At 36.6% G+C, this 20858-nt stretch overlaps 2 protein-coding genes across 2 annotated transcripts; both read left to right on the forward strand.

Annotated features, from left to right (window-relative positions):
* The first annotated feature begins 1465 nt into the window (after positions 1–1465).
* Positions 1466–11158, forward strand: mcm3 (minichromosome maintenance complex component 3). The gene is made up of 17 exons (XM_051092196.1): positions 1466–1709; positions 1871–1983; positions 3053–3261; positions 3347–3477; positions 3564–3802; positions 3894–4002; positions 4115–4268; positions 5550–5681; positions 5807–6015; positions 6217–6391; positions 6488–6614; positions 6924–7074; positions 7198–7338; positions 9293–9405; positions 9655–9740; positions 10077–10161; positions 10333–11158. The coding sequence occupies exons 1-17, from the start codon at positions 1635–1637 to the stop codon at positions 10529–10531; spliced, it is 2448 nt and encodes an 815-aa protein (XP_050948153.1). The 5' UTR covers positions 1466–1634; the 3' UTR covers positions 10532–11158.
* Positions 11159–18353: 7195 nt separating this feature from the next.
* il17a/f3 (interleukin 17a/f3) lies at positions 18354–20719 on the forward strand. Its single transcript, XM_051138443.1, has 3 exons — positions 18354–18826; positions 19124–19317; positions 20224–20719. The coding sequence occupies exons 1-3, from the start codon at positions 18734–18736 to the stop codon at positions 20465–20467; spliced, it is 531 nt and encodes a 176-aa protein (XP_050994400.1). The 5' UTR covers positions 18354–18733; the 3' UTR covers positions 20468–20719.
* Positions 20720–20858: the final 139 nt, after the last annotated feature.

Here is a 20858-nt window from a genome sequence, read left to right on the forward strand (position 1 = left end):
GAGATATTCTTGTCTAACTTACATCCCTGCTTCAGCATGAAACAAGGAAAGTTACTGGACTGTGACAGTTGGTCTGAGGTAAGAGCTCATGTCAATCAACTATTGTGGGAGCGGCCTCTGTCGGTGTGACGGCACACCGACAGGCATCTGAGAGCGGCTCGATTTGAAAAAGGGAATATTATTTTTACAGATTAATTAAAAACCACTGCATTAATGTTCAAACAACATGAAAAAGTGAAGTTTGCATCCGATGACCCCTTTAAAATACAAAATATGAGTACATGTATTTAATTTTAAATGGGTGGTAGTCAAATTACAGATACACCCAAAACGTATTTTTGATTACCTTTGTGCTTTTTTTTTTTTGTCTTTTACTTCATTTAAACATTACTGTAAACTGTAAAGTTCCTAAAAGGGTGTTTTTGCAGCGATGCCACAGAAGAACCATTTTAGTTTTTTTTTAGTACTGCCCTGAATAAGCTTTTTCACATATCATATCTTTATATACACTCCACAAGAAAAAATGGCTGAATTTATAAAAATTGCACCATTCAAACATTTACATACCCTTGGTTCTTACTTCTCTTTTGTTACTTTAATGATCTACGACTGTTTTCATATTGTTGTCCCTTGTTTGTCTTGCATTCCTTGGTTTTCCAGCATCTTCTGCATATGTGAATCCTTTCAAACAATGACTGTATGATTCTGAGATCCATCTTTTCACATTAAGGAAATATCAGAGACCTATACACAACTATAACCAAAGGTGGTTTTTTTTTTCAGATTGTCTGCATTTTTTTCATTCAAGAATTAATGTGGAAAACAGAGGAAAACCAAGTCCTATGTTTGGATGTCATTTTACTCTAGAGGACCCTTTGTTGTATACACCTTATTAGTAGCTATTCAAAAGCATTCTGAAAAATTTAGGTTGAGTGTGTAATCTAACAGAATATGTTACAAATTGCTTTTGAAGCATGTAATCTGCAGTGAAATACTTTTTAAAAGTAACCTTCCCAACCCTGTATACAGCAGTACATTTCAGTACTGTAACTTTAAAGGAGAGATGCTGGGTAGAATAACCACTACACCATCCAGTCACCTTTTATTTCATCACATCTGTTCTAAACAGTGAAAGTGAATTGTGATTAAATCTGTCATTCTGCCTAACATCTGCTTTGAAAGAAAACTACTCTTTGTTATTATACTGCTATTTATGGTGGAACTAAAGTTCTAGGCCTGTATTTAAAAAAGCAAAAACAGCCTTAAACAGAACTAATACCACCACTCAAACATATTGTATACGTGGGGGTATTAACTTTAAAATGCATCGACACTTTTCCAACATCTCCTCCGCAAATGCTGTTTTTTTTGTTAGCGCATGCGCAGCACCACCACTCTTTTCGCGCGAAATACTCACGCGGGCCGGGCGAATCTTCATTCTGTGGATATGATTGGACGTCGCAACCCAAGAGACAGAATATGTTGATGAGTCACCGGTGTGTCGGCCAATCAGCACCCGAATTCCGCAGCGCCAGAAGCCTGGTGGCGCGAAAAGACACACAACAGTGCTGAGATCGACACGAGGTGTTCTGCACTGAGGATTTATCAACACTTTTAAAAGCTATACAGAAAAAATGGCTGTTGAAGTTGTGGACGATCAGGAGATGAGGGAGGCCCAAAGGGATTACCTGGATTTTCTTGACGATGATGTAAGTATAACGCATTTATTATATACTTATTAACGGTTAAACTACAGAAGTTGGTGTTCCTTATAGGAACAAAGGCCCACCCTTATAAAGCATAATGTAAATTACTTTAAAAAGGTTTTTTTAGTTGACAACTTTTTTCTTGCATTTTTATATTTTTCCAGCAAGACCAGGGTATTTATCAGAGCAAAGTACGACAGATGATCAGCGAAAACAAATCCAGGCTCATTGTGAACCTCAACGACCTCCGTCGCCGCAACGAAAAGCGAGCAGCCAAGTATGTAAAGTACTTATACTTTACAGTACAGTGTATGTACACATGCATAGTTAAATTACATTATGATATAGTATTCATATGCCATGCATAATGAAATATTATGTATATGTACACTACCAGTCAAAAGTTTTGTTTTTAGATTTTAAATGTTTTTAAAGTGATTTCTTCTGCTCACCAAGCCTGTATTTATTTGATCCAAAGTACAGCAAAAGCAGTACAATTGTGAAATATTTTTACTGTTAAAAATAACTGTTTTCTATTTGAAAATATTTTAAATTGTAATTTATTCCTGTGATTTCAAAGCTGAATTTTTAGCATCATTACTCCGTTCACATGATTCTTCAGAAATCATTTTAATATTCTGATTTGCTGCTCAAAAACATTTATTATTGTTGAAAACAGCTGAGTAGATTTTTTCAGGTTTCTTTGAATAGAAAGAAGAACAACATTTATCTAAAATAGAATTTTTTGTAACATTACAAATGTCTTTATCATTACTTTTGATCAATTCAAAGCATTCTTGCTAATTAAAATAATCAATTTCTGTAATTTCTTTACCAAAAAAAATAAATAAAAATTTTGAATGGTATAGTGTATAATGTTACAGAAGCTTTTTTATTTCAGATAAATGCTAATCTTTGGATCTTTCTATTAATCAAAAAAAATTTTTTACTGTTATATTATATTATATTAATGATGATGATAATAATAATAATAATAAAAGTTTATTGAACAGCAAATCGACATATTAGAATGATTTCTGAAGGATCATTAAGACTGGAGTAATGATGCTGAAAATTTAGCTTTGATCACAGGAATAAATTATATTTTAAAATATATTCAAATAGAAAGCAGTGATTTTAAATAATAAAAATATTTAACAATATTACTACTTTTGCTGTATTTTAGATCAAATAAATGCAGGCTTGGTGAGTGAAAGAGAATTCTTTAAAACCTTACTGTTCGAAAACTTTTGACTGGTATTGTATTTCAAATAGTATACACTTCTGAAACGACAGTTTGAAATTATAACATGTTTTTACTGAAATATTAAATCTCTGGTCCTCAGGTTGCTGAGTAATGCTTTTGAAGAGCTTCTGGCGTTCCAGCGTGCTCTGAAAGATCTGGTGGCTTCAGTAGATGCCACTTATGCCAAGCAACACGAAGAGTTCTTCATCGGTCTGGAGGGCAGCTTCGGCAGCAAACACGTCTCCCCTCGCACCCTGACCTCTCGCCTGTTGGGTAGCATGGTGTGTTTGGAGGGCATCGTCACCAAATGTAGGTCCAACTTTATGTATGTACATAAACAGTTCATATGTTGCATGGATGGTGCACTGATAAAATGTTCTCCATCCATTCACAGGTTCTTTGGTGCGTCCCAAAGTAGTACGCAGTGTGCACTACTGTCCAGCCACTAAGAAGACGATGGAGCGCAAATACACAGATATGACCTCTTTGGATGCCTTTCCATCAAGTGCCATTTATCCCACCAAGGTACTGTACTGTTCTGGACCCGTTTGATAAACTGTTTTATATATGGTTTCTTTAATGTTTTCATTCTTTGTGTTTGATCCATTCAGGACGAGGAGAACAATCCGCTGGAGACTGAGTTCGGTCTGTCCATTTATAAAGACCACCAGACCATCACAATTCAGGAAATGCCAGAGAAAGCTCCTGCTGGTCAGCTGCCCCGCTCAGTGGACATCATCCTGGACAATGACTTGGTGGACGCTGTAAAGCCAGGGGACCGTACGCAGGTGATCGGCACCTACCGCTGCCTGCCTGGCAAGAAGGGTGGATTCACTTCGGGCACCTTCAGGTAAAACTGTTTTGGAGTATTATGTGTGAAATTTGTTTTACTACTATACTATAAATCCTTAACATATCGTTCCCCATGTGTCTTTGTTCAGGACTATCATGATCGCCTGCCACGTCAAACAAATGAGCAAAGAAGTCTCTCACTACTTCTCTGCAGATGATGTGGCCAAGATCAAGAACTTCTGCAGAACTCGCTCTAAGGTAAGATGATGGAACATGTCTAGTGCACTTGGCTAGTGCATCACTAATTTGGACACAGTTTTGTTCATGTTCCCTTAATATGGATGCTTTATTGGTTTTTCTACTCCTGTAGAATTTGTTTGATCAGTTGGCTCGCTCCCTGGCCCCCAGTATCCATGGTCACGAGTACATAAAGAAGGCCATCCTGTGTATGCTTCTGGGAGGGGTGGAGAAGGTTTTGGAGAACGGCTCACGCATTAGAGGAGACATCAATGTGCTTCTTATAGGTATTTACTTCATTAGATTTGCATAGATGATGTTGTAAAATCAGACATTTAAGGCCAAATGAGTTTTTCATATTTGCAAGCTGCTTTCTGTGCGGAATATCAGGCCTAGATGAAATGTGCATGTTTTTGCTATTTTCTGTAAATAGTTATAGATATTACATGTTTATATGACATTAAAATTAATAAGTAAGCTTTAGGTTGCAGTGACTTTAAGGATCTAAACCAGGTGTTCCAAACTGTTTGATGCCCTGAATTTGATAATCACGTACATATATATATATATATATATATATATATATATGTAATATAAAATAAAGTAAATATAAAATATATATTTATAGTAATGTAAAATAATACTAAGTATTTTTAAAATACAGTTTTATTTACTTAGAATTATTTTATTTTATATACTTACAGAATTATTTACTTAGCAGTCCCCCTTGATTTTTAATTAATTAATTAATTTATTTTTTCTGTTGAGATTGACTTTTTTTTAAATGTCATATTACATTTATAAGTTCATATTGTAAAGCAGCTTTGCATAAATATGAAGGTTGGTGTTAAACTAAAAGGTTTAGATGACCGTGCAGAGCTTACTAGTTCACTGGTCAATCCTACATTTTAAATCAATCTTCATAAAGACATTTTAAAGACTTAACCTATTTTCAGTGCTTTAATGATGTTTTTGTGTGCTGTTCTGTATGTACCCAGCAGATGGCGCCATTTATCTATTTATTGGATGTAAAGAAAAATGACAATAGATTAAGACAAGTGGAAATATTAGTGGTGTGACTCATTAAAAAAATAACTAATTAATCACACATTTTTTTCTGAAGTTAATTGCGATTAATCCCACCTAACTTAAATTTTTTTAATATATTGCAATAATTTCACAACCTTCAAATTAATGTAGAAACTATGTAAAGACAGTATATTTTTATTATTTGTTAAATATTTTTTTATGACTGAAGGTGAGTATCACTAATACCAATATAACTGATGTCTGTTTTTTTTTCGTATATTTAACCATGACTATAGCCATTCAACATTACAGTATAATACAGGCTTAAAAATAACTTCTAATTTATGTGAACTTAAAACAGCCTGCACATAAACCCATAATTTACCTGTGCCCTTCAGCAAGTAGGAAATACACGGAAATTAAATAAAGTTATCAGATTATACTCTAAGTGGTAGCTTTAAATATAATCAGTTTACACAAAATACTTAGTAAAGGAACACATAAGATGTTTAAATTTTGCCTGTCTCTCTATTGTTTAGGTGACCCCTCAGTGGCCAAGTCTCAGCTGCTCCGGTACGTTCTGCACACTGCTCCTCGTGCCATTTCCACCACAGGCCGAGGCTCATCAGGTGTAGGTCTGACCGCAGCCGTCACCACTGACCAAGAGACAGGTACTGTGTTTCTCACACACACACACACACAATCAAGACAAGAAACCATAGGTTAATGAATAACAGCTCTGCTTGTTTCAGAGTTTCAGTTGTTCTCTTAATATTAAGTTATGTCTGCTTCTCAGGTGAGCGACGTCTTGAAGCTGGTGCCATGGTTTTGGGGGATCGAGGGGTGGTCTGCATTGATGAGTTTGACAAAATGTCCGACATGGATCGAACTGCTATCCATGAGGTCATGGAACAGGGTCGCGTCACCATCGCCAAGGCCGGCATCCACGCTCGACTGAACGCTCGCTGCAGCGTCTTGGCAGCTGCCAACCCTGTTTATGGCAGAGTAAGTGCTTTATTTGATGTTCGTAAGATGTGAATTCTCTTGCATCATTTCAGTGCTATTCTTAATAAAGATCCAGTTTAGTTTAGGTAATCAGACTTCATAGAACAAGGATCTGGATTATATTACTAGTCTTTTCTTTGAAATTCATGTTCTGGTGAATTTCTCTGCGTCTTTTCATCGTTTCTCCTCCTTTGTCTGCAGTACAATCAGTATAAGACCCCCATGGAGAACATTGGTCTGCAGGACTCCCTGCTGTCTCGTTTTGATTTACTTTTCATCATGCTGGATCAAATGGACCCAGAGCAGGACCGTGAGATCTCAGATCACGTCTTGCGCATGCACCGCTATAGAGATCCTCATGAGCAGGATGGAGCAGGTACAAGCTGTGATATTTTGTACTAGGAATTAATCATGTTGCAAATAGTGTGTGCTGTAGTGTTTATTGGAGTCTCATGCATTTGTGTGTTTTCAGCTCTTGCTCTTGGTGGTGCCATCGATGCACTGGCCACCGAAGACCCTGACGTAACTCAGGAAGAGGAAGAGGAGCTACAAGTGTACGAGAAACACAATCCACTCCTCCATGGCAGCAAAAAACTCAGGTAAGGATTTGTTTCATTTCATTCATGCAGATCACAGTAGCTTATTCCGATCAGATTATATCTGGTTTATGATATTGCCACATGACTTCAGGCATGACGTGAAATTTGAATAGGGATGCCATGTTTTGCTTTTTTAGTTTTTCAAGAAAATACATTAGTTTTGAAAGATTTTTCTGGTTGGTAAGATGTTTAAAATGTTTTCGAAAATCTCTCTCACCAAGGCTGCATTTATTTGATCATAAGTATAGTAAAAACAGCAATATTGTGAAATATGTTTCACAATAATGTTTTTTTTGTGGTCTTTCTTAGGGACAGAGTGGTCAGCAAAGCGTTCATGAGGAAGTACATCCACGTTGCCAAGGCTCTTTCTCCTGTTCTGACTCAAGATGCAGCCAATCACATTGCGGAGGAGTACTCACGTCTGCGCAACCAGGAGCAGCTCGGCTCTGACATTGCACGGGTAAATGCACCCACATTTGTAAACTCAACAAGCTTATGAGTTGCTGGTCAGGTACTTGTTGGTAACAGTTCTTGTGCTGTCAGGTAACTAATTTAAAGAGACTGTGCTGTGTTTTGTCCTCAGACATCACCGGTCACTGCTAGAACCCTGGAAACTTTGATCCGTCTGTCTACGGCTCACGCCAAAGCTCGCATGAGCAAAGTCGTGGAACTGGTGGACACAGAAGTTGCTGTGGAGCTTGTGCAGTTCGCCTATTTTAAGAAGGTTTGTATGTTGTTACTGTATCTCAGTGGTTGCAGTTGTTTACTAGTTCAGTAATATGTAAGTACATTTACGCTTGAGATAGTTTTTTAAGGGGACATATCATGAAAATCTGACTTTTTCTTTCTTTAAGTGCTTTAATTGGGTCCCCAGTGCATCTACTAACCTAGAAAACATGAAAAGGGACAACCCAGTAACTTAGCTTTTGTAAGCCTTTCTGTGTAAGATTTTGCTCCCTCGTGATGTAGAAACGGGATCTTATTATAATATTTCCGCTCCCTAATCTGCACATTTCCACTCATGGCTATGTCATTTTGTTCCCACAAGCGACAACAGTGTACCAGTTTGAGCAAAGCATGCTAACTCTTCTGTTGTTGGCTGCACAGATGAGCACAGAACATTATTTAGAGTCCCAGCCTCTGAAAAACACAAGATGGCAGTAGATTTATTGATTTATTTACTGTATACCAGCTGCTGCCACACAGATCTAATATAAGTTTGATTTCTTTCCAGCTGTTTACCTTACGGACATAACCGACTGTTTTTGTAACTCCTGTTTTTTTTAACATAAACTTGTGTGTATTGACAGTTTAAGCGCAATAAGACATGAGAGAGAATTTAGTTTAAGGAGAAGTCCACTTTCAAAACAAAGATTCACATATAATGTACTCACCTCCTTGTCATCCAAGATGTTCGTGTCTTTCTTTCTTCAGTTGTAAAGAAAGTATATTTTTTGAGGAAAACATTTGAGGATTTTTCTCCATATAATGGACTGATGTGGTGCCCCGATTTTGAACTTCCAAAATGCAGTTTATATGTGGCTTCAAATGATCCCAAATGCAGTTGTAAACGAGTCCAGTTGAGGAAGAAGGGTCTTATCTAGCGAAATGATCGGTTATTTTCATTTAAAAAAACGATTTAAATACTTTTTAATCTCAAATGCTCATCTTGCTTTGCATTGCCTGAACTCTGTGTATTCTGGCTCAAGACAGTTAGGGTATGTTGAAAAACTCTGATCGTATTTTCTCCCTCAACTTCAAAAATCATTTCAAAATCATCCTACATTGCTGAAGTACCGACAGTCTTTGCCAAGTGAACATGCAAAGAAGATCAAACACCCTTAAAAAAAAAAAGGTAAAACAGTGATATAGGACAATTTAGAAGTTGAGGGAGAACATGAGATGGGAGTTCTTCGACATACCCTAACTGTCATGAACCGGGAAAAAAAACAGTTTAGGCAGAGTGAGACAAGATGAGCGTTATAAGTATATAAATTGTATTATTTTTATTAAAGTAACCGATCATTTACGCTAGTTTAGACCCTTGTTTCTCGGCTGGGATCGTTTACAACCACATTTGGGATAGTTTGAAGCCACATTTAAACCGCATTTTGAAAAATCAGGGCACCATACCAGTCCATTATATGGAGAAAAATGCTGAAATGTTTTCCTCAAAAAACATAATTTCTTTACGAGGGAAGAAAGAAAGACATGAACATCTTGGATGACAAGGTGAGTATGTTATATGTGAATCTTTGTTTTGGAAGTGGACGTCTCCTTTAGTTTAGTACTCGGCCATGTGACAGCCGCTTTCTGTGCACATGCTTCAAATGTGTGCGCACTCAGAGAACCCTACAACTAATATGGCTTTGAAACACACAATTTCAGCATGATAGACAGGATAGTCAAAACCAAACATGTTTTCAGCAGAGTATCTGAGGTATGAGCTGTAAAGGTACAGCCCAATTCTGGAAATGTGGGTGGGGAACAACACGAAAACAGCGTGTTTTGCTTGTGTTGTAAAAAGAGGCATAATAGGTCTTCTTTAAGACATAGATATTGTATAGATATACAGTGTTTTAGATCCCCACTTTTTAATTTGTTGTACATATGTTGTACTTCAGTTAATTTCCTATTTCTTAAATCAATATATCCAACCCTTATTCCCCATTCCTCAGGTTTTGGAGAAGGAACGCAAGCGCTCTAGAAATGGTGAGCAGGACGCAGCCTCAGAGGATGAGGAGGAAGAGGAGGATGAAGCACAAGACACACCTCGAACACAGAGAAAAAGGTCTAGTGTTATTCTGTGATAATTTTGCGAAGTCATTTTCCTACATACACTACTGTTAAAAATGTTGGCGACTGGAAGCAGTCACTTATACTCACTAGGGCTGCATTTGATATGATGAAAAAACAACAGTAAAAACAATATTATGAGACAATTTCAAATAACTGTTTTCTAATTTTTAAATGTCTTAAAATGCAATTTGTGTGATATAAAACAGAATTTTTTAAGAGCTTTCTCATTTTTGTCCTGTAGGAGGCGTCGTTCTGAGCGCAGACCATCTCAGGGCAGTGAATCATATGACCCGTATGACTTTGATACTGAGACTGATGTACCACAAAGTAAGCTAAATCAACAAGAAACGTTTTTTTGTGCTATTGAATGGGTTTAATTTATTTTTAATGATTTTTAAAGTAAATACAACACCATTATTGAAAAACAATGATTTTTAACAACAACAGTTAATTGATACATTTAAATTAATTCTAAATTATTTAGAAAAATAATTGTTTTTTTTTAGGAAATATGTTTTAAGTAATTATAATAAATATAAATAAATAAATAAAAGATTATAGATTATATTGTATATATTTAATTGTAATTAAATGATCTCTTTTTAACATAAAGCACATGAAATGCACATTCAGTTGATTAAAACACATATTTTTTGTTCTCAGTTCAGTCCCCAGCTCCTGCGAGGCAGGATGAAGAGCCAATGGACACTCCTGATCAGAACGGTCACGCAGAGTTGTCCGACGGCAGGTAGGCATTCAGGGTTTGTCTGCTGAGATTACACAGCAATTTTAAGGGGCTGCCACATTCTTTTGAAGTATTGTTTCTGATTAAGTTCTGAACAGAAACTGCGTTGCTTGCAGGACGGCTGATTGTTTCGGATGCTATATGTCTGACGCACCATGTGTGTTTTTGCTGTAGGTTGAAGGATTTCAAAACCGCATTGCTGGAGGTGTTCCGCTCCGCTCATGCTCAGTCAGTTGGTATGATCGCTCTGATGGAGAGCATCAACAAGAGCTGCCCATCACCGTTTAAAGAAACTGAGGTCCGTGCCGCCCTCAGCCGCATGCAGGACGACAACCAGGTTATGGTGGCCGACGACATCATCTTCCTTATATAAAAGAGAAATTAAAAAGTTCAAGTGTAGATCTATTTCAGAAGATTTGCAATATGTGTGCAATGTTTGATTCATTTTTGTACATGCGTACACATGCATGTATTTCTGAACATTTTCATTCACTCAAGACATTTTCAGTAATTTTTTCTTACTGTAAAATTTTTCACATGCTTCTTACATGCATACAAACGCATGTATTAAAAAACAATTCAGTTTGATTTCTTGACGTTTTTTAGACCTGGTTAATGTTCTTCAGAAATTAGTCTTTTCTGTTGGTTTTATATTTTTTCAAAGAAAAGCTTGTATCAGTGTCTGCAGCTTATTTTATTTTTTATTTTAATTTTTTTGGTTTGTTTTACAACTTGTAAATACTGATTTATTGTTTTAAAAAAATTGTTACACCACTGAAAATGTGTAAAAAAAAAAAAAAAAAACTGGTGTCAGAATAATGTTCAGTAATGTACTTCATAATACAGTTGTTCTGTTCGAGTTGTGACTTAGTACTCCACACACATTGAGATGTGGTGCTCAAGCAGGAGATACAGGTTTTAACTCGTCTCCCCATTCCAATATTTTCTGTGTCCTGTCTATTTTGCCTTTGTCAATTAAAAAACGTGGCAAAAAGGTTCACTCATTGACTTTATTGTATGTTTCTACTCTATTCACCTTTTTCTTCAACACAAAAGTAAGCCTGTGGCCAAGACTTCCGTTTCATTAGCTGCTATATGAAAATAGGAGACGAATAACAGCATGCAGTTAATGGTAAAACTGTTTGCACTATAAACCAGTGTGCTCATAATTAAGATAATACATTAAAATAATATGATGAAACACAAATTTGCAATATCTAGCAGCAAAACAAGCTGTTTTGTACAGCTAAAAATAGCTGGACAGGGATGAGCCTGGAAACCAGACCCATGAAATTTACGGGAAGAAAAAGGTGGATACTTAGACATACGCTATACTTTTACATAATATCCAAAAAGACTAATGATTGAGATCTAGCGCTACATAAATCTCTGCTCGTTTACGTAACACCAAAAAGCCACATAACCTCAAACTAGTCATGCATTAGACATTCCCAGTCATTACAGCTACTGTTGTACTTTCAGTCAAGTGTAGGTAGAGTCTGTATTATTATGACTGGATTGTCTCATAGCTGTAGAGCAAATGATGATTTAAATGCAAAGTGCAGCTTTATGCTTGAGCATGCAAATGCTTCAAGGTGTCTTTTTACTCTCCAGCTTCCCGGTTCTTTAAAACTGGTGATTGTAACCCTGATAGCACACATAGATCTCGGAAACGTCTATTTGGCGTCTCAGATGTTTTTTTTTTTTATGTGTTTGCTCATCTGCAATATGTCTATAGGATGTTTCCTATCAGATGTCAATTAGACGTCTATTAGATGTCTTTAAGATGCTTAGGATTTAGAATGTATGTAAAACTGACGTCTGTCAGATGTTTGTACACAACAAATGCTTTCCAGATCAAGTGATCTTTAACAAACATCTTGCAGATGTACGTGTGCTATCTGGGCTACTTTTGTGGAACACGAAAATAAGGTTGTGAACCAAACATTGGACCCCACTGACTTCCCTTTTACAGTATAGACAAAAGACAGCTGAGGTTTCAGGTTTGCAATAACATGAGGGTGAGTAAATGGCTGCATTTTGCAACTTCATGCAAGTTGTTCTTATGCTATACAACTATAAACATTCCATTGTTGTTTTTCTCATTTGATGTAATGTCAATTTCTAAGAATGACTCAGGAGATGTTATCACCATATGCTTGTGGTCGTGTTAGTGTCTGCTGCTGGAACATACTGTTTCAAGAACCAAGTCAGCAATTCAGTGACCTACATTGAAATTAGTGGAGGAGTAGAAGAACATGGGGCTAAGTGTCAGTTGGCAGATCTGGGCCAAACGTAACCCTTCCATCCAGTGCTTTACAATAGTGTTAACATTAATGAAATAGTTTAGTAACAATACATTTACAGCATTCATTAAAATGAATGGCTTTCCGTTCATTTCAACACATACATAATGTTAAAAACATTTTCAGCACTTATTACTGCAGTCTTCACACGAAAATCTGATTTGCTGCTAAAGAAACGTTTCTTAATTATTATCTGAAACAAATATTTGTTAACATAAAAATCTTTACTGTCACTTTCGATCAATTTAATGCATCATTGCCAAAGTCCCTTTACGGCAGTGGTTCGCAAACTTTTTCTGCCCCTCCCCCCCCCTCCCTTTTTTTAAGAAGGATACTGAGGAAAAAAAAACTTAACAAGGAAATAGCCACTTTTAGAGTAAAAACATTAAAAGTAAAGCATGCAGCTTTACTGTGTACTTTTACTTGTATTTTTTTTTACTATGTAACAACATTCATTGTTCTTTTAAACAGATTTTCTCATATTTTCTTCACGGTATCAAGCTGTCTCATGTGAATTCCTCCTTTAAACTTAATAAGATTAGGCTAACTAGGTGGAGCTTTAAGCATGTTTTGTATTTGTTGTAGATTCATCATCTACTTTACGTTTACCTGTCACTTGTCTTTTCAAAAACTTGTCCATGCGTCATTCATTCATAATTTTACTCGGCTAAAGGCAATTCTCTTTTCTGATATCAATTGCACCATCTAGTGGTCTGTTATTTTACGACAAAAACCGCCACAACTGATAACAGACAGCTTGCAGCGGGTACTGCGAGTCGTCTTGAGGTAATAAAATATAATGAAATTCATATTTTGTGTTAAATTATTTACATATGTGGCAAGTAGCCGTATAATAAGCAAGATAATTTTACAGTGGGGTCTTGTATCACCCTGAAAACGTTTCTTTTTACATAAAAATCTATAGGGATGTACCGAAATGGAAATTCTTGGCCGAAACCGAAACTGCTTTTTAATATTTATTTATTAATTTAATAAATAATATAGTCAATTTTGTAAGACTTTTTAATTTAATTCAATAATTTTAATGATACTGAATAAAAAAAAATCACAAGCCAATAAAATAAACCGTTTATTGAAAGTAACAATAAAACTGGACAGAAAATATATGAATATTAAATCTCAATATATTATTTTTATTCAGTTCTGTGAAACAGAATCAGATAACCTTTTTTGACTAATTATCAAAATAATAGTCCTACAAAACTATTATCAGAGCACAGAGCATGTGAGCAGAGCATACCGTCACGAGAGGGTCGCGTCATTTTACCAGCGTTGTCCAGTACAGCAGTACTACAGCATGTTACAGCACAGTATGCGACGCTGTTGCAAAAAGGAACAACTATACACAGACATTTTCTGTCGGCGAGTTATTTGAGCGGACTTTGCTTTTCCGTTGAGCATAAGCGGTACACGAGTGGAGCATTCATATGGGCCGTGTGCAACTCAACGGAACGCACATTCATAGAGCGGAAGTCCAATATCGTTTAAAAAGGCTAGAGCAGCCAATGTGGAGTCATTAGCGCGGGTTTGCGAACGCTTCCTGTTTCTGTAGAAACCGGAGCTTCTAGCGGCGGCAGTGGCGCGATGACTTTACTAATCAACGACTGGTGCTGCGTCCGAAATCGGATACTTCCCTACTATATAGTACGCGAAAAACAGTATGCGAGGCGAGTAGTATGTCCGAATTCATAGTATTCGAAATTCAGTAGGCGAGAAGTACCCGGATGACCTACTGCTTCCGCCCGAATTCTGTAGTACGCATACCATGGACACTTTCCTATCCCATGAGGCTCCGGGAGAGGATGCGTTGTATTCGAAAAATGGCGGAAGGTGGAGACGCGGCTCATTTCGAGTGTAAGTACCTCAGGAAAAAACGTTGTTTATTGTGATTAAATTACACTTGTTTAACACAATCTAAATAAACGGATGACTTATTGAAAGTTTAAACATTGTAAATCGAAACGTTATTTGACAAATAATCTAGAAGCTGTCTACGAAGCCGTGATCTGCGAGCAGCTGACCAACGCCTTCTCTGAGCTGTCTGTCCAATCAACGTTAAAACGCCGAACATTGCCGGTGCTGGTGTTCGTGCAGTGGAGCAGTCTCTTTAAATTTTCGCGCTGTTGTGACGACGCATGACACGTGACAACATCAATATGGCGGATGTAGTACGTCCGAATTCCATTCATACTACCCACATTCATACTATATAGAACGTACTTTTTAACGGTCGGGTAGTACGTTCATATTTAAATGTAGTACCTACTTAACCAGTATGCGATTTCGGACGCAGCATGGGTCTTTCATTTAGAAGGCGGGGCTTATTCGCCATATTGGACGTTGCACTGTATCACCCTGAAAACGTTTCTTTTTACATAAAAATCTATAGGGATGTACCGAAATGGAAATTCTTGGCCGAAACCGAAACTGCTTTTTAATATTTATTTATTAATTTAATAAATAATATAGTCATTTTGTAAGACTTTTTAATTTAATTCAATAATTTTAATGATACTGAATAAAAAAAAATCACAAGCCAATAAAATAAACCGTTTATTGAAAGTAACAATAAAACTGGACAGAAAATATATGAATATTAAATCTCAATATATTATTTTTATTCAGTTCTGTGAAACAGAATCAGATAACCTTTTTTGACTAATTATCAAAATAATAGTCCTACAAAACTATTACTGTGCGTTCACAAATCAGAAATATTTTTCAGCAGCGACACTGTTTTGCATGCTCTGGCACTAAAGTTAGCATATGCAATTCTCGCTTATTTACCGAAAATATATAACGTTAATGCACATCAGGAACATCAACAATCTCAGACACCTTGGTCCACGCATCATTTTGCTTGGGAACGAATGTGGTCGGAACCAAAGTTTTACAGGACTGCGTTCTCTGGAATCCTCTCAAGTGGTGGACTTCTACATTCCGATTGGTTGCCGCCGAACCGCGTCATAGCTCATTACCATAAAGTTGACCTGACTTCAACTCTTCCCGACGCCCACACCGTCCAAAACGCGCCGCGCCGCTTCTCGCCGGAGCTCGCCGCCGGCTCACACTGAAAATGAATGACTTCCGGCCACTTTGACGCTCTCGCCGGCGGCGGTGTGAACGCACAGTTATTATCAGAGCACAGAGCATGTGAGCAGAGCATACCGTCACGAGAGGGTCGCGTCATTTTACCAGCGTTGTCCAGTACAGCAGTACTACAGCATGTTACAGCACAGTATGCGACGCTGTTGCAAAAAGGAACAACTATACACAGACATTTTCTGTCGGCGAGTTATTTGAGCAGACTTTGCTTTTCCGTTGAGCATAAGCGGTACACGAGTGGAGCATTCATATGGGCCGTGTGCAACTCAACGGAACGCACATTCATAGAGCGGAAGTCCAATATCGTTTAAAAAGGCTAGAGCAGCCAATGTGGAGTCATTAGCGCGGGTTTGCGAACGCTTCCTGTTTCTGTAGAAACCGGAGCTTCTAGCGGCGGCAGTGGCGCGATGACTTTACTAATCAACGACTGGGTCTTTCATTTAGAAGGCGGGGCTTATTCGCCATATTGGACGTTGCACTTTCTCCCTTGCATAGGGTTACAGGAGAAGTCCACTTCCAAAACAAAGATTCACATATAATATACTCACCCCATTGTCATCCAAGATGTTCTTGTCTTTCTTTCTTCAGTCGTAAAGAAATTATGTCTTTGGAGAAAAACATTTCAACATTTTTCTTCATATAAAGGACTGATATGGTTCCCCCGATTTTTAACTTCCAAAATGCAGTTTAAATGCGGCTTCAAACGATCCCAAATGCGGTTGTAAATGATCCCAGCCGAGAAAGAAGGGTCTTATCTAGCGTAACGATCGGTTATTTTCATAAAAATAATACAATTTATATACCTTTTTAATGTCAAATGCTCTTTTTGTCTTACCCTGCCTAAACAGTTTTTGTTCCGGCTCATGACAGTTAGGGTATGTCGAAAAACTCCCATCTCATGTTCTCCCGCAACTTCAAAATCGTCCTACATCGCTGTTTTACCTTTTTTGTTAAGGGTGTTTGATCTTCTTTGCATGTTCACTTTGCAAAGACTGGGTCATACTTCTGTAGCGATGTTGGATAATTTAAAATGATTTTTGAAGTTGAGGGAGAAAATACGATTGGAGTTTTTCGACATACCCTAACTGTCTTGAGCCAGAATACACAGAGTTCAACGAGAGCAAGACGAGACGAGCGTTTGAGAATAAAAAGTATTTAAATTGTACTTTATGACAATAACCGATCGTTTCGCTAGATAACACCCTTCTTCCTCAGCTGGGGTCGTTTACAACCAAATTGGGATCGTTTGAAGCCAGAGTTAAAAATTTAAAGTTAAAAATCGGGGCACTATATCAGTCCATTACATGAAGAAAAATGCTGAAATGTTGTTCTCAAAAACATAATTTCTTTACGACTGAAGAAAGAAAGACATGAACATCTTGGATGACAATGGGGTGAGTACATTATATGTAAATCTTTGTTTTGGAAGTGGACTTCTCCTTTAAGGCAAGAAGGGATAAAGCTCTAGCTACTGGGCATGCACATATCAATCTAAGGTTATTTTAGTCACACTGTACAACAATAAAACTGTTCTTGTATTATAGTAAGGGCTAAGTTTAAGGTTGGGGTAGGTGTAGATGTTAAAAAAAAACACAATCCAATAGGTAGAACAATTCATTTCATTGTTAGTTTCCGGTCGGAGCTGTATCCTTTCTAACCACAACCCGTGCACAGTCTTGCTATATAAAGTCTTTGGTCATTCCTCAATAAATGTATCACCAGTGTTGCCAAGTCAGCGGAAATTGGGCTACTTTAACACTGTTGCCGTGGGTTGTTTTTGATGTCCGCGGGTTGAACCGACCCCAATAATGTCATATTTAGCCCTTGAAGTACAAATTTATCAGGGGAACCCTGACAAAAAACAAGTGTATTTTACCCCTTAACAGGGAAAAATCATAAGTTTACTGTCACAGATTTGTCATGTATTATAACAGGTTCTACTTTATTTTGTCATTTGTAAATGTTATGGGTCAGGCTTCCGGTCTCATCTGCATCCAGCTTTCAGCTGTACAAAACAGCTTGTTTTGCTGCTTGATATTGCAAATTACTGTGTCTTACCATGTTATTTTATTGTATTTTCTTAATTATGAACACTGGTTTGTAGTGCAAAGCAGTTTTACCATTTATTGCACTTTTGTTATTTCCCTATCCACCTTTTTTTTCCGTAAGAGCGGGCACGGCATTTGTAAATTTAATGCGTCTGGCTTTTGGTCTCATCTGCATCCAGCTATTTGTAGCTGTTCAAAACAGCTCATTTGCTGCTTGATATTGCCAGCTGGTGTGTCTTACCATATTATTTTAATGTATTATCTTAATTATGAACACAATGGTTTGTAGTGCAGACAGTTTTACCGTTTACTGTACTTCGTTATTTTTCTTGTTATTTCCCTACGGTGGCTTATGAACCGGAGGTCTCACATATTACCAGAAAACAGCTTACATCCACATTGAAAAATAAGGGGGATAGCAGATAATAAACTAGAAGTCTCACCCACAAGGCTTACTTCCGCGTTGAAGGTGGATAGACACGGTGTATGGCACAGCATTTGTAAATTAATACGAACCCAGATTAATAAATTAAAAAAGGCTCATTACATTGTTCAGAATCATTAACAACCGTGAAGCGTTTAAGGCAACAAAACTTGAGGTGGCTAGACACAGATTAGACATCTTAAGTTTTTCTTTCACAATCAGCATGATGCACATGCATTTGCATTATCTCACATATATTTGAGTCACTTTGTCTCACTTAAGATCAGCAAAAGCCCAGTCTTTCAGAACACAACATATCCTGTCAAAGCTGCTGACCCATATAAAACATCTCAGTGCACCAGTGTACAAATTAGTTATTCACAAGTCTGAAGCTGATGTGTATGTAGGTGAAACGTGAGAACGTGGGAGAGCGCAGAGTAAAGTGTCCAAGTTAAACATAGAACATCTAATGAACATCCTTCCAGCACACCTTTCATATTACATGTGTAAAAACTATAAACTGATATTACAAAATGACATGCATTGGGCTTCACTGTCAGTGAGTTAAAAAATCTCACGATTAGTATCTACAGTACTCCAGATTTGTATCTACATCAAAATCAGGAAGTTCAAAACTTTCTCACCAGCCTATATAAACAGAAGAAGATTAGATGCAGGGTTCAGACACTTGCAGTCCTTTGTGGACCAGCTCTGAAGAGCCAAGAAGACCTTACAGTTTTATTCAGAAGATGCAACTCTCGTTGGTGAGTTTGTCACACTAATGAATTAAACTCTAATGATGTTGTTCTTCATTTTATACAAGTTTAAGCACGAAATAATCTACTTAAATTTGTAATTTGACTCAGGACAAAAGCGTGAAGGCTTTTTGTTGTTGTTGATTCTGAATCTTTTGTTGAGATTTTGGAATTTGCACTAGATGTTTCACCTGACATTGAATTCATTAGCTCAGTGTATCTCACCTCCATAATGTCATTGTCTTTTGAATGTTGTTTAGGCAAATCAACAATATCAGAACAAACTGTTTGTCTCCATCTCCTCAGGTTTTCAGAGTTGTGCTGCTGCTTTACCTGTTCGCCCTGTTATTAAATGGCGCTGCTTCTGAGAAAAAGTCTAAAAGAAAAAGAAAATCAAAATGTCAAAAGAAAGGAAAGTACGTCAACTTGGATCCATCTCTAAGCCTCTCAGTGAACGTTCCCCCGTCTCCAAGCAGATCTTTGTCACCATGGACATACGAGTGAGTCTTTGATCTGATAAATAATTACGGTTGTTCATTTTAATCTCATATTATACACTACCAGTCAAAAGGTTTTGAATAGTAAGATTTTTAATGTTTTTTAAAGAAGTCTCTTCTGCTCACTAAGCTTGCATTTATTTAATCCAAAATTTAGTAATATTTTTACTATTTAAAATATCTGTTTTCTATTTAAATGTATTTTAAAATGTAATTTATTTCTGTGATTTCAAAGCTGAATTTTTAACATCATTACAGTCACATCATCCTTCAGAAATCATTCTAATATAATCTGATTTGTTGCTGAAAAAACATTTATTATTATGTTGAAAACAGCTGAACAGAATTTTTCAGGTTTCTTTGATTAATAGAAAGTTCTATTATAACATTATAAATGCCTTTATCATCACTTTTGATCAATTCAAATCATCCTTGCTAAATAAAAGTATTCATTTCTATACTTTCTTTCCCAAAAAGAAAAAAAGCTTTTAAATGGTATAGTGTATAATGTTACAAAAGCTTTTTATTTCAGATAAATGCTGATCTTTGGATCTTTCTATTCATCAAAGAATTCTGAAAAAATGTACTTAACTGTTTAAATATTGATAATAATAATAAAAATGTTTCTTGAACAGCAAATCAGCATATTAGAATGATTTCTGAAGGATCATGTGACACTGAAGCCTGAAATAATGATGCTGAAAATGTAGCTTTGATCACAGTAATAAATTACATTTTAAAATATATTCAAATAGAAAGCAGTTATTTTAATAGTAAAAATATTTAAATTTGACTGTTTTTGCTGTACTTTAGATCAAATACATGCAGGCTTGGTGAGCACAAGAGATTTCTTAAAAAAACATAAAATCTTCCTAGTTTAAGTGAATTTTTATTAATGTTTTCATTCAGAGAATCCTATGACGATTCACGAATCCCGTCGAAAATCTCTGAGGCGAAATGTGAAAAAAAGGGCTGTTTAACCAAAGATGGCGAGGAGGACTTGGGGCTTGAATCTAAACCCATCTACTACCAGATCAACATCTTGAGGAGAGTGAAGTGCAAAAACACTACGCGCTACACGCTTAAACTGGATACTAAAATAGTTAGTCTGGGCTGTACATGCGTTTTCCCTGTTGTTGTGCCTCAGAATTAGTTCTATGCTGTACTCTTAATCTTAATGTCTATTTCTATATTGTTGCATTAATCTGCTTATATACATACAGTAAACATCTTTGTATTTATTATCTTGATTAATAAAATATTACTAACTTCTTTTATAGTTTTGTCATTTGTTTCACTGCAATAATTGTATGAATAAGATGCAAAAAAAACAAAAATCTTTAGTTTAGTTAAGAGAAGCATTTATTTGACTTTAACTAGAGAATTTAGTCATCTGGAAATTACAAACACATGGATCATTTACATTCCATTTTCTCACAAAATCTGGTCGATTAACATCAATTCCCATCATTGCACATACAACGGCTCATTTTTGATGCGGCAGACACCAACACCAACTCCTTTGTCTTCGTATAGAACGAGTA

Source organism: Labeo rohita, chromosome 20 (genome assembly GCF_022985175.1).
Source record: "Labeo rohita strain BAU-BD-2019 chromosome 20, IGBB_LRoh.1.0, whole genome shotgun sequence".
NCBI classification, from domain to species: domain Eukaryota; kingdom Metazoa; phylum Chordata; class Actinopteri; order Cypriniformes; family Cyprinidae; genus Labeo; species Labeo rohita.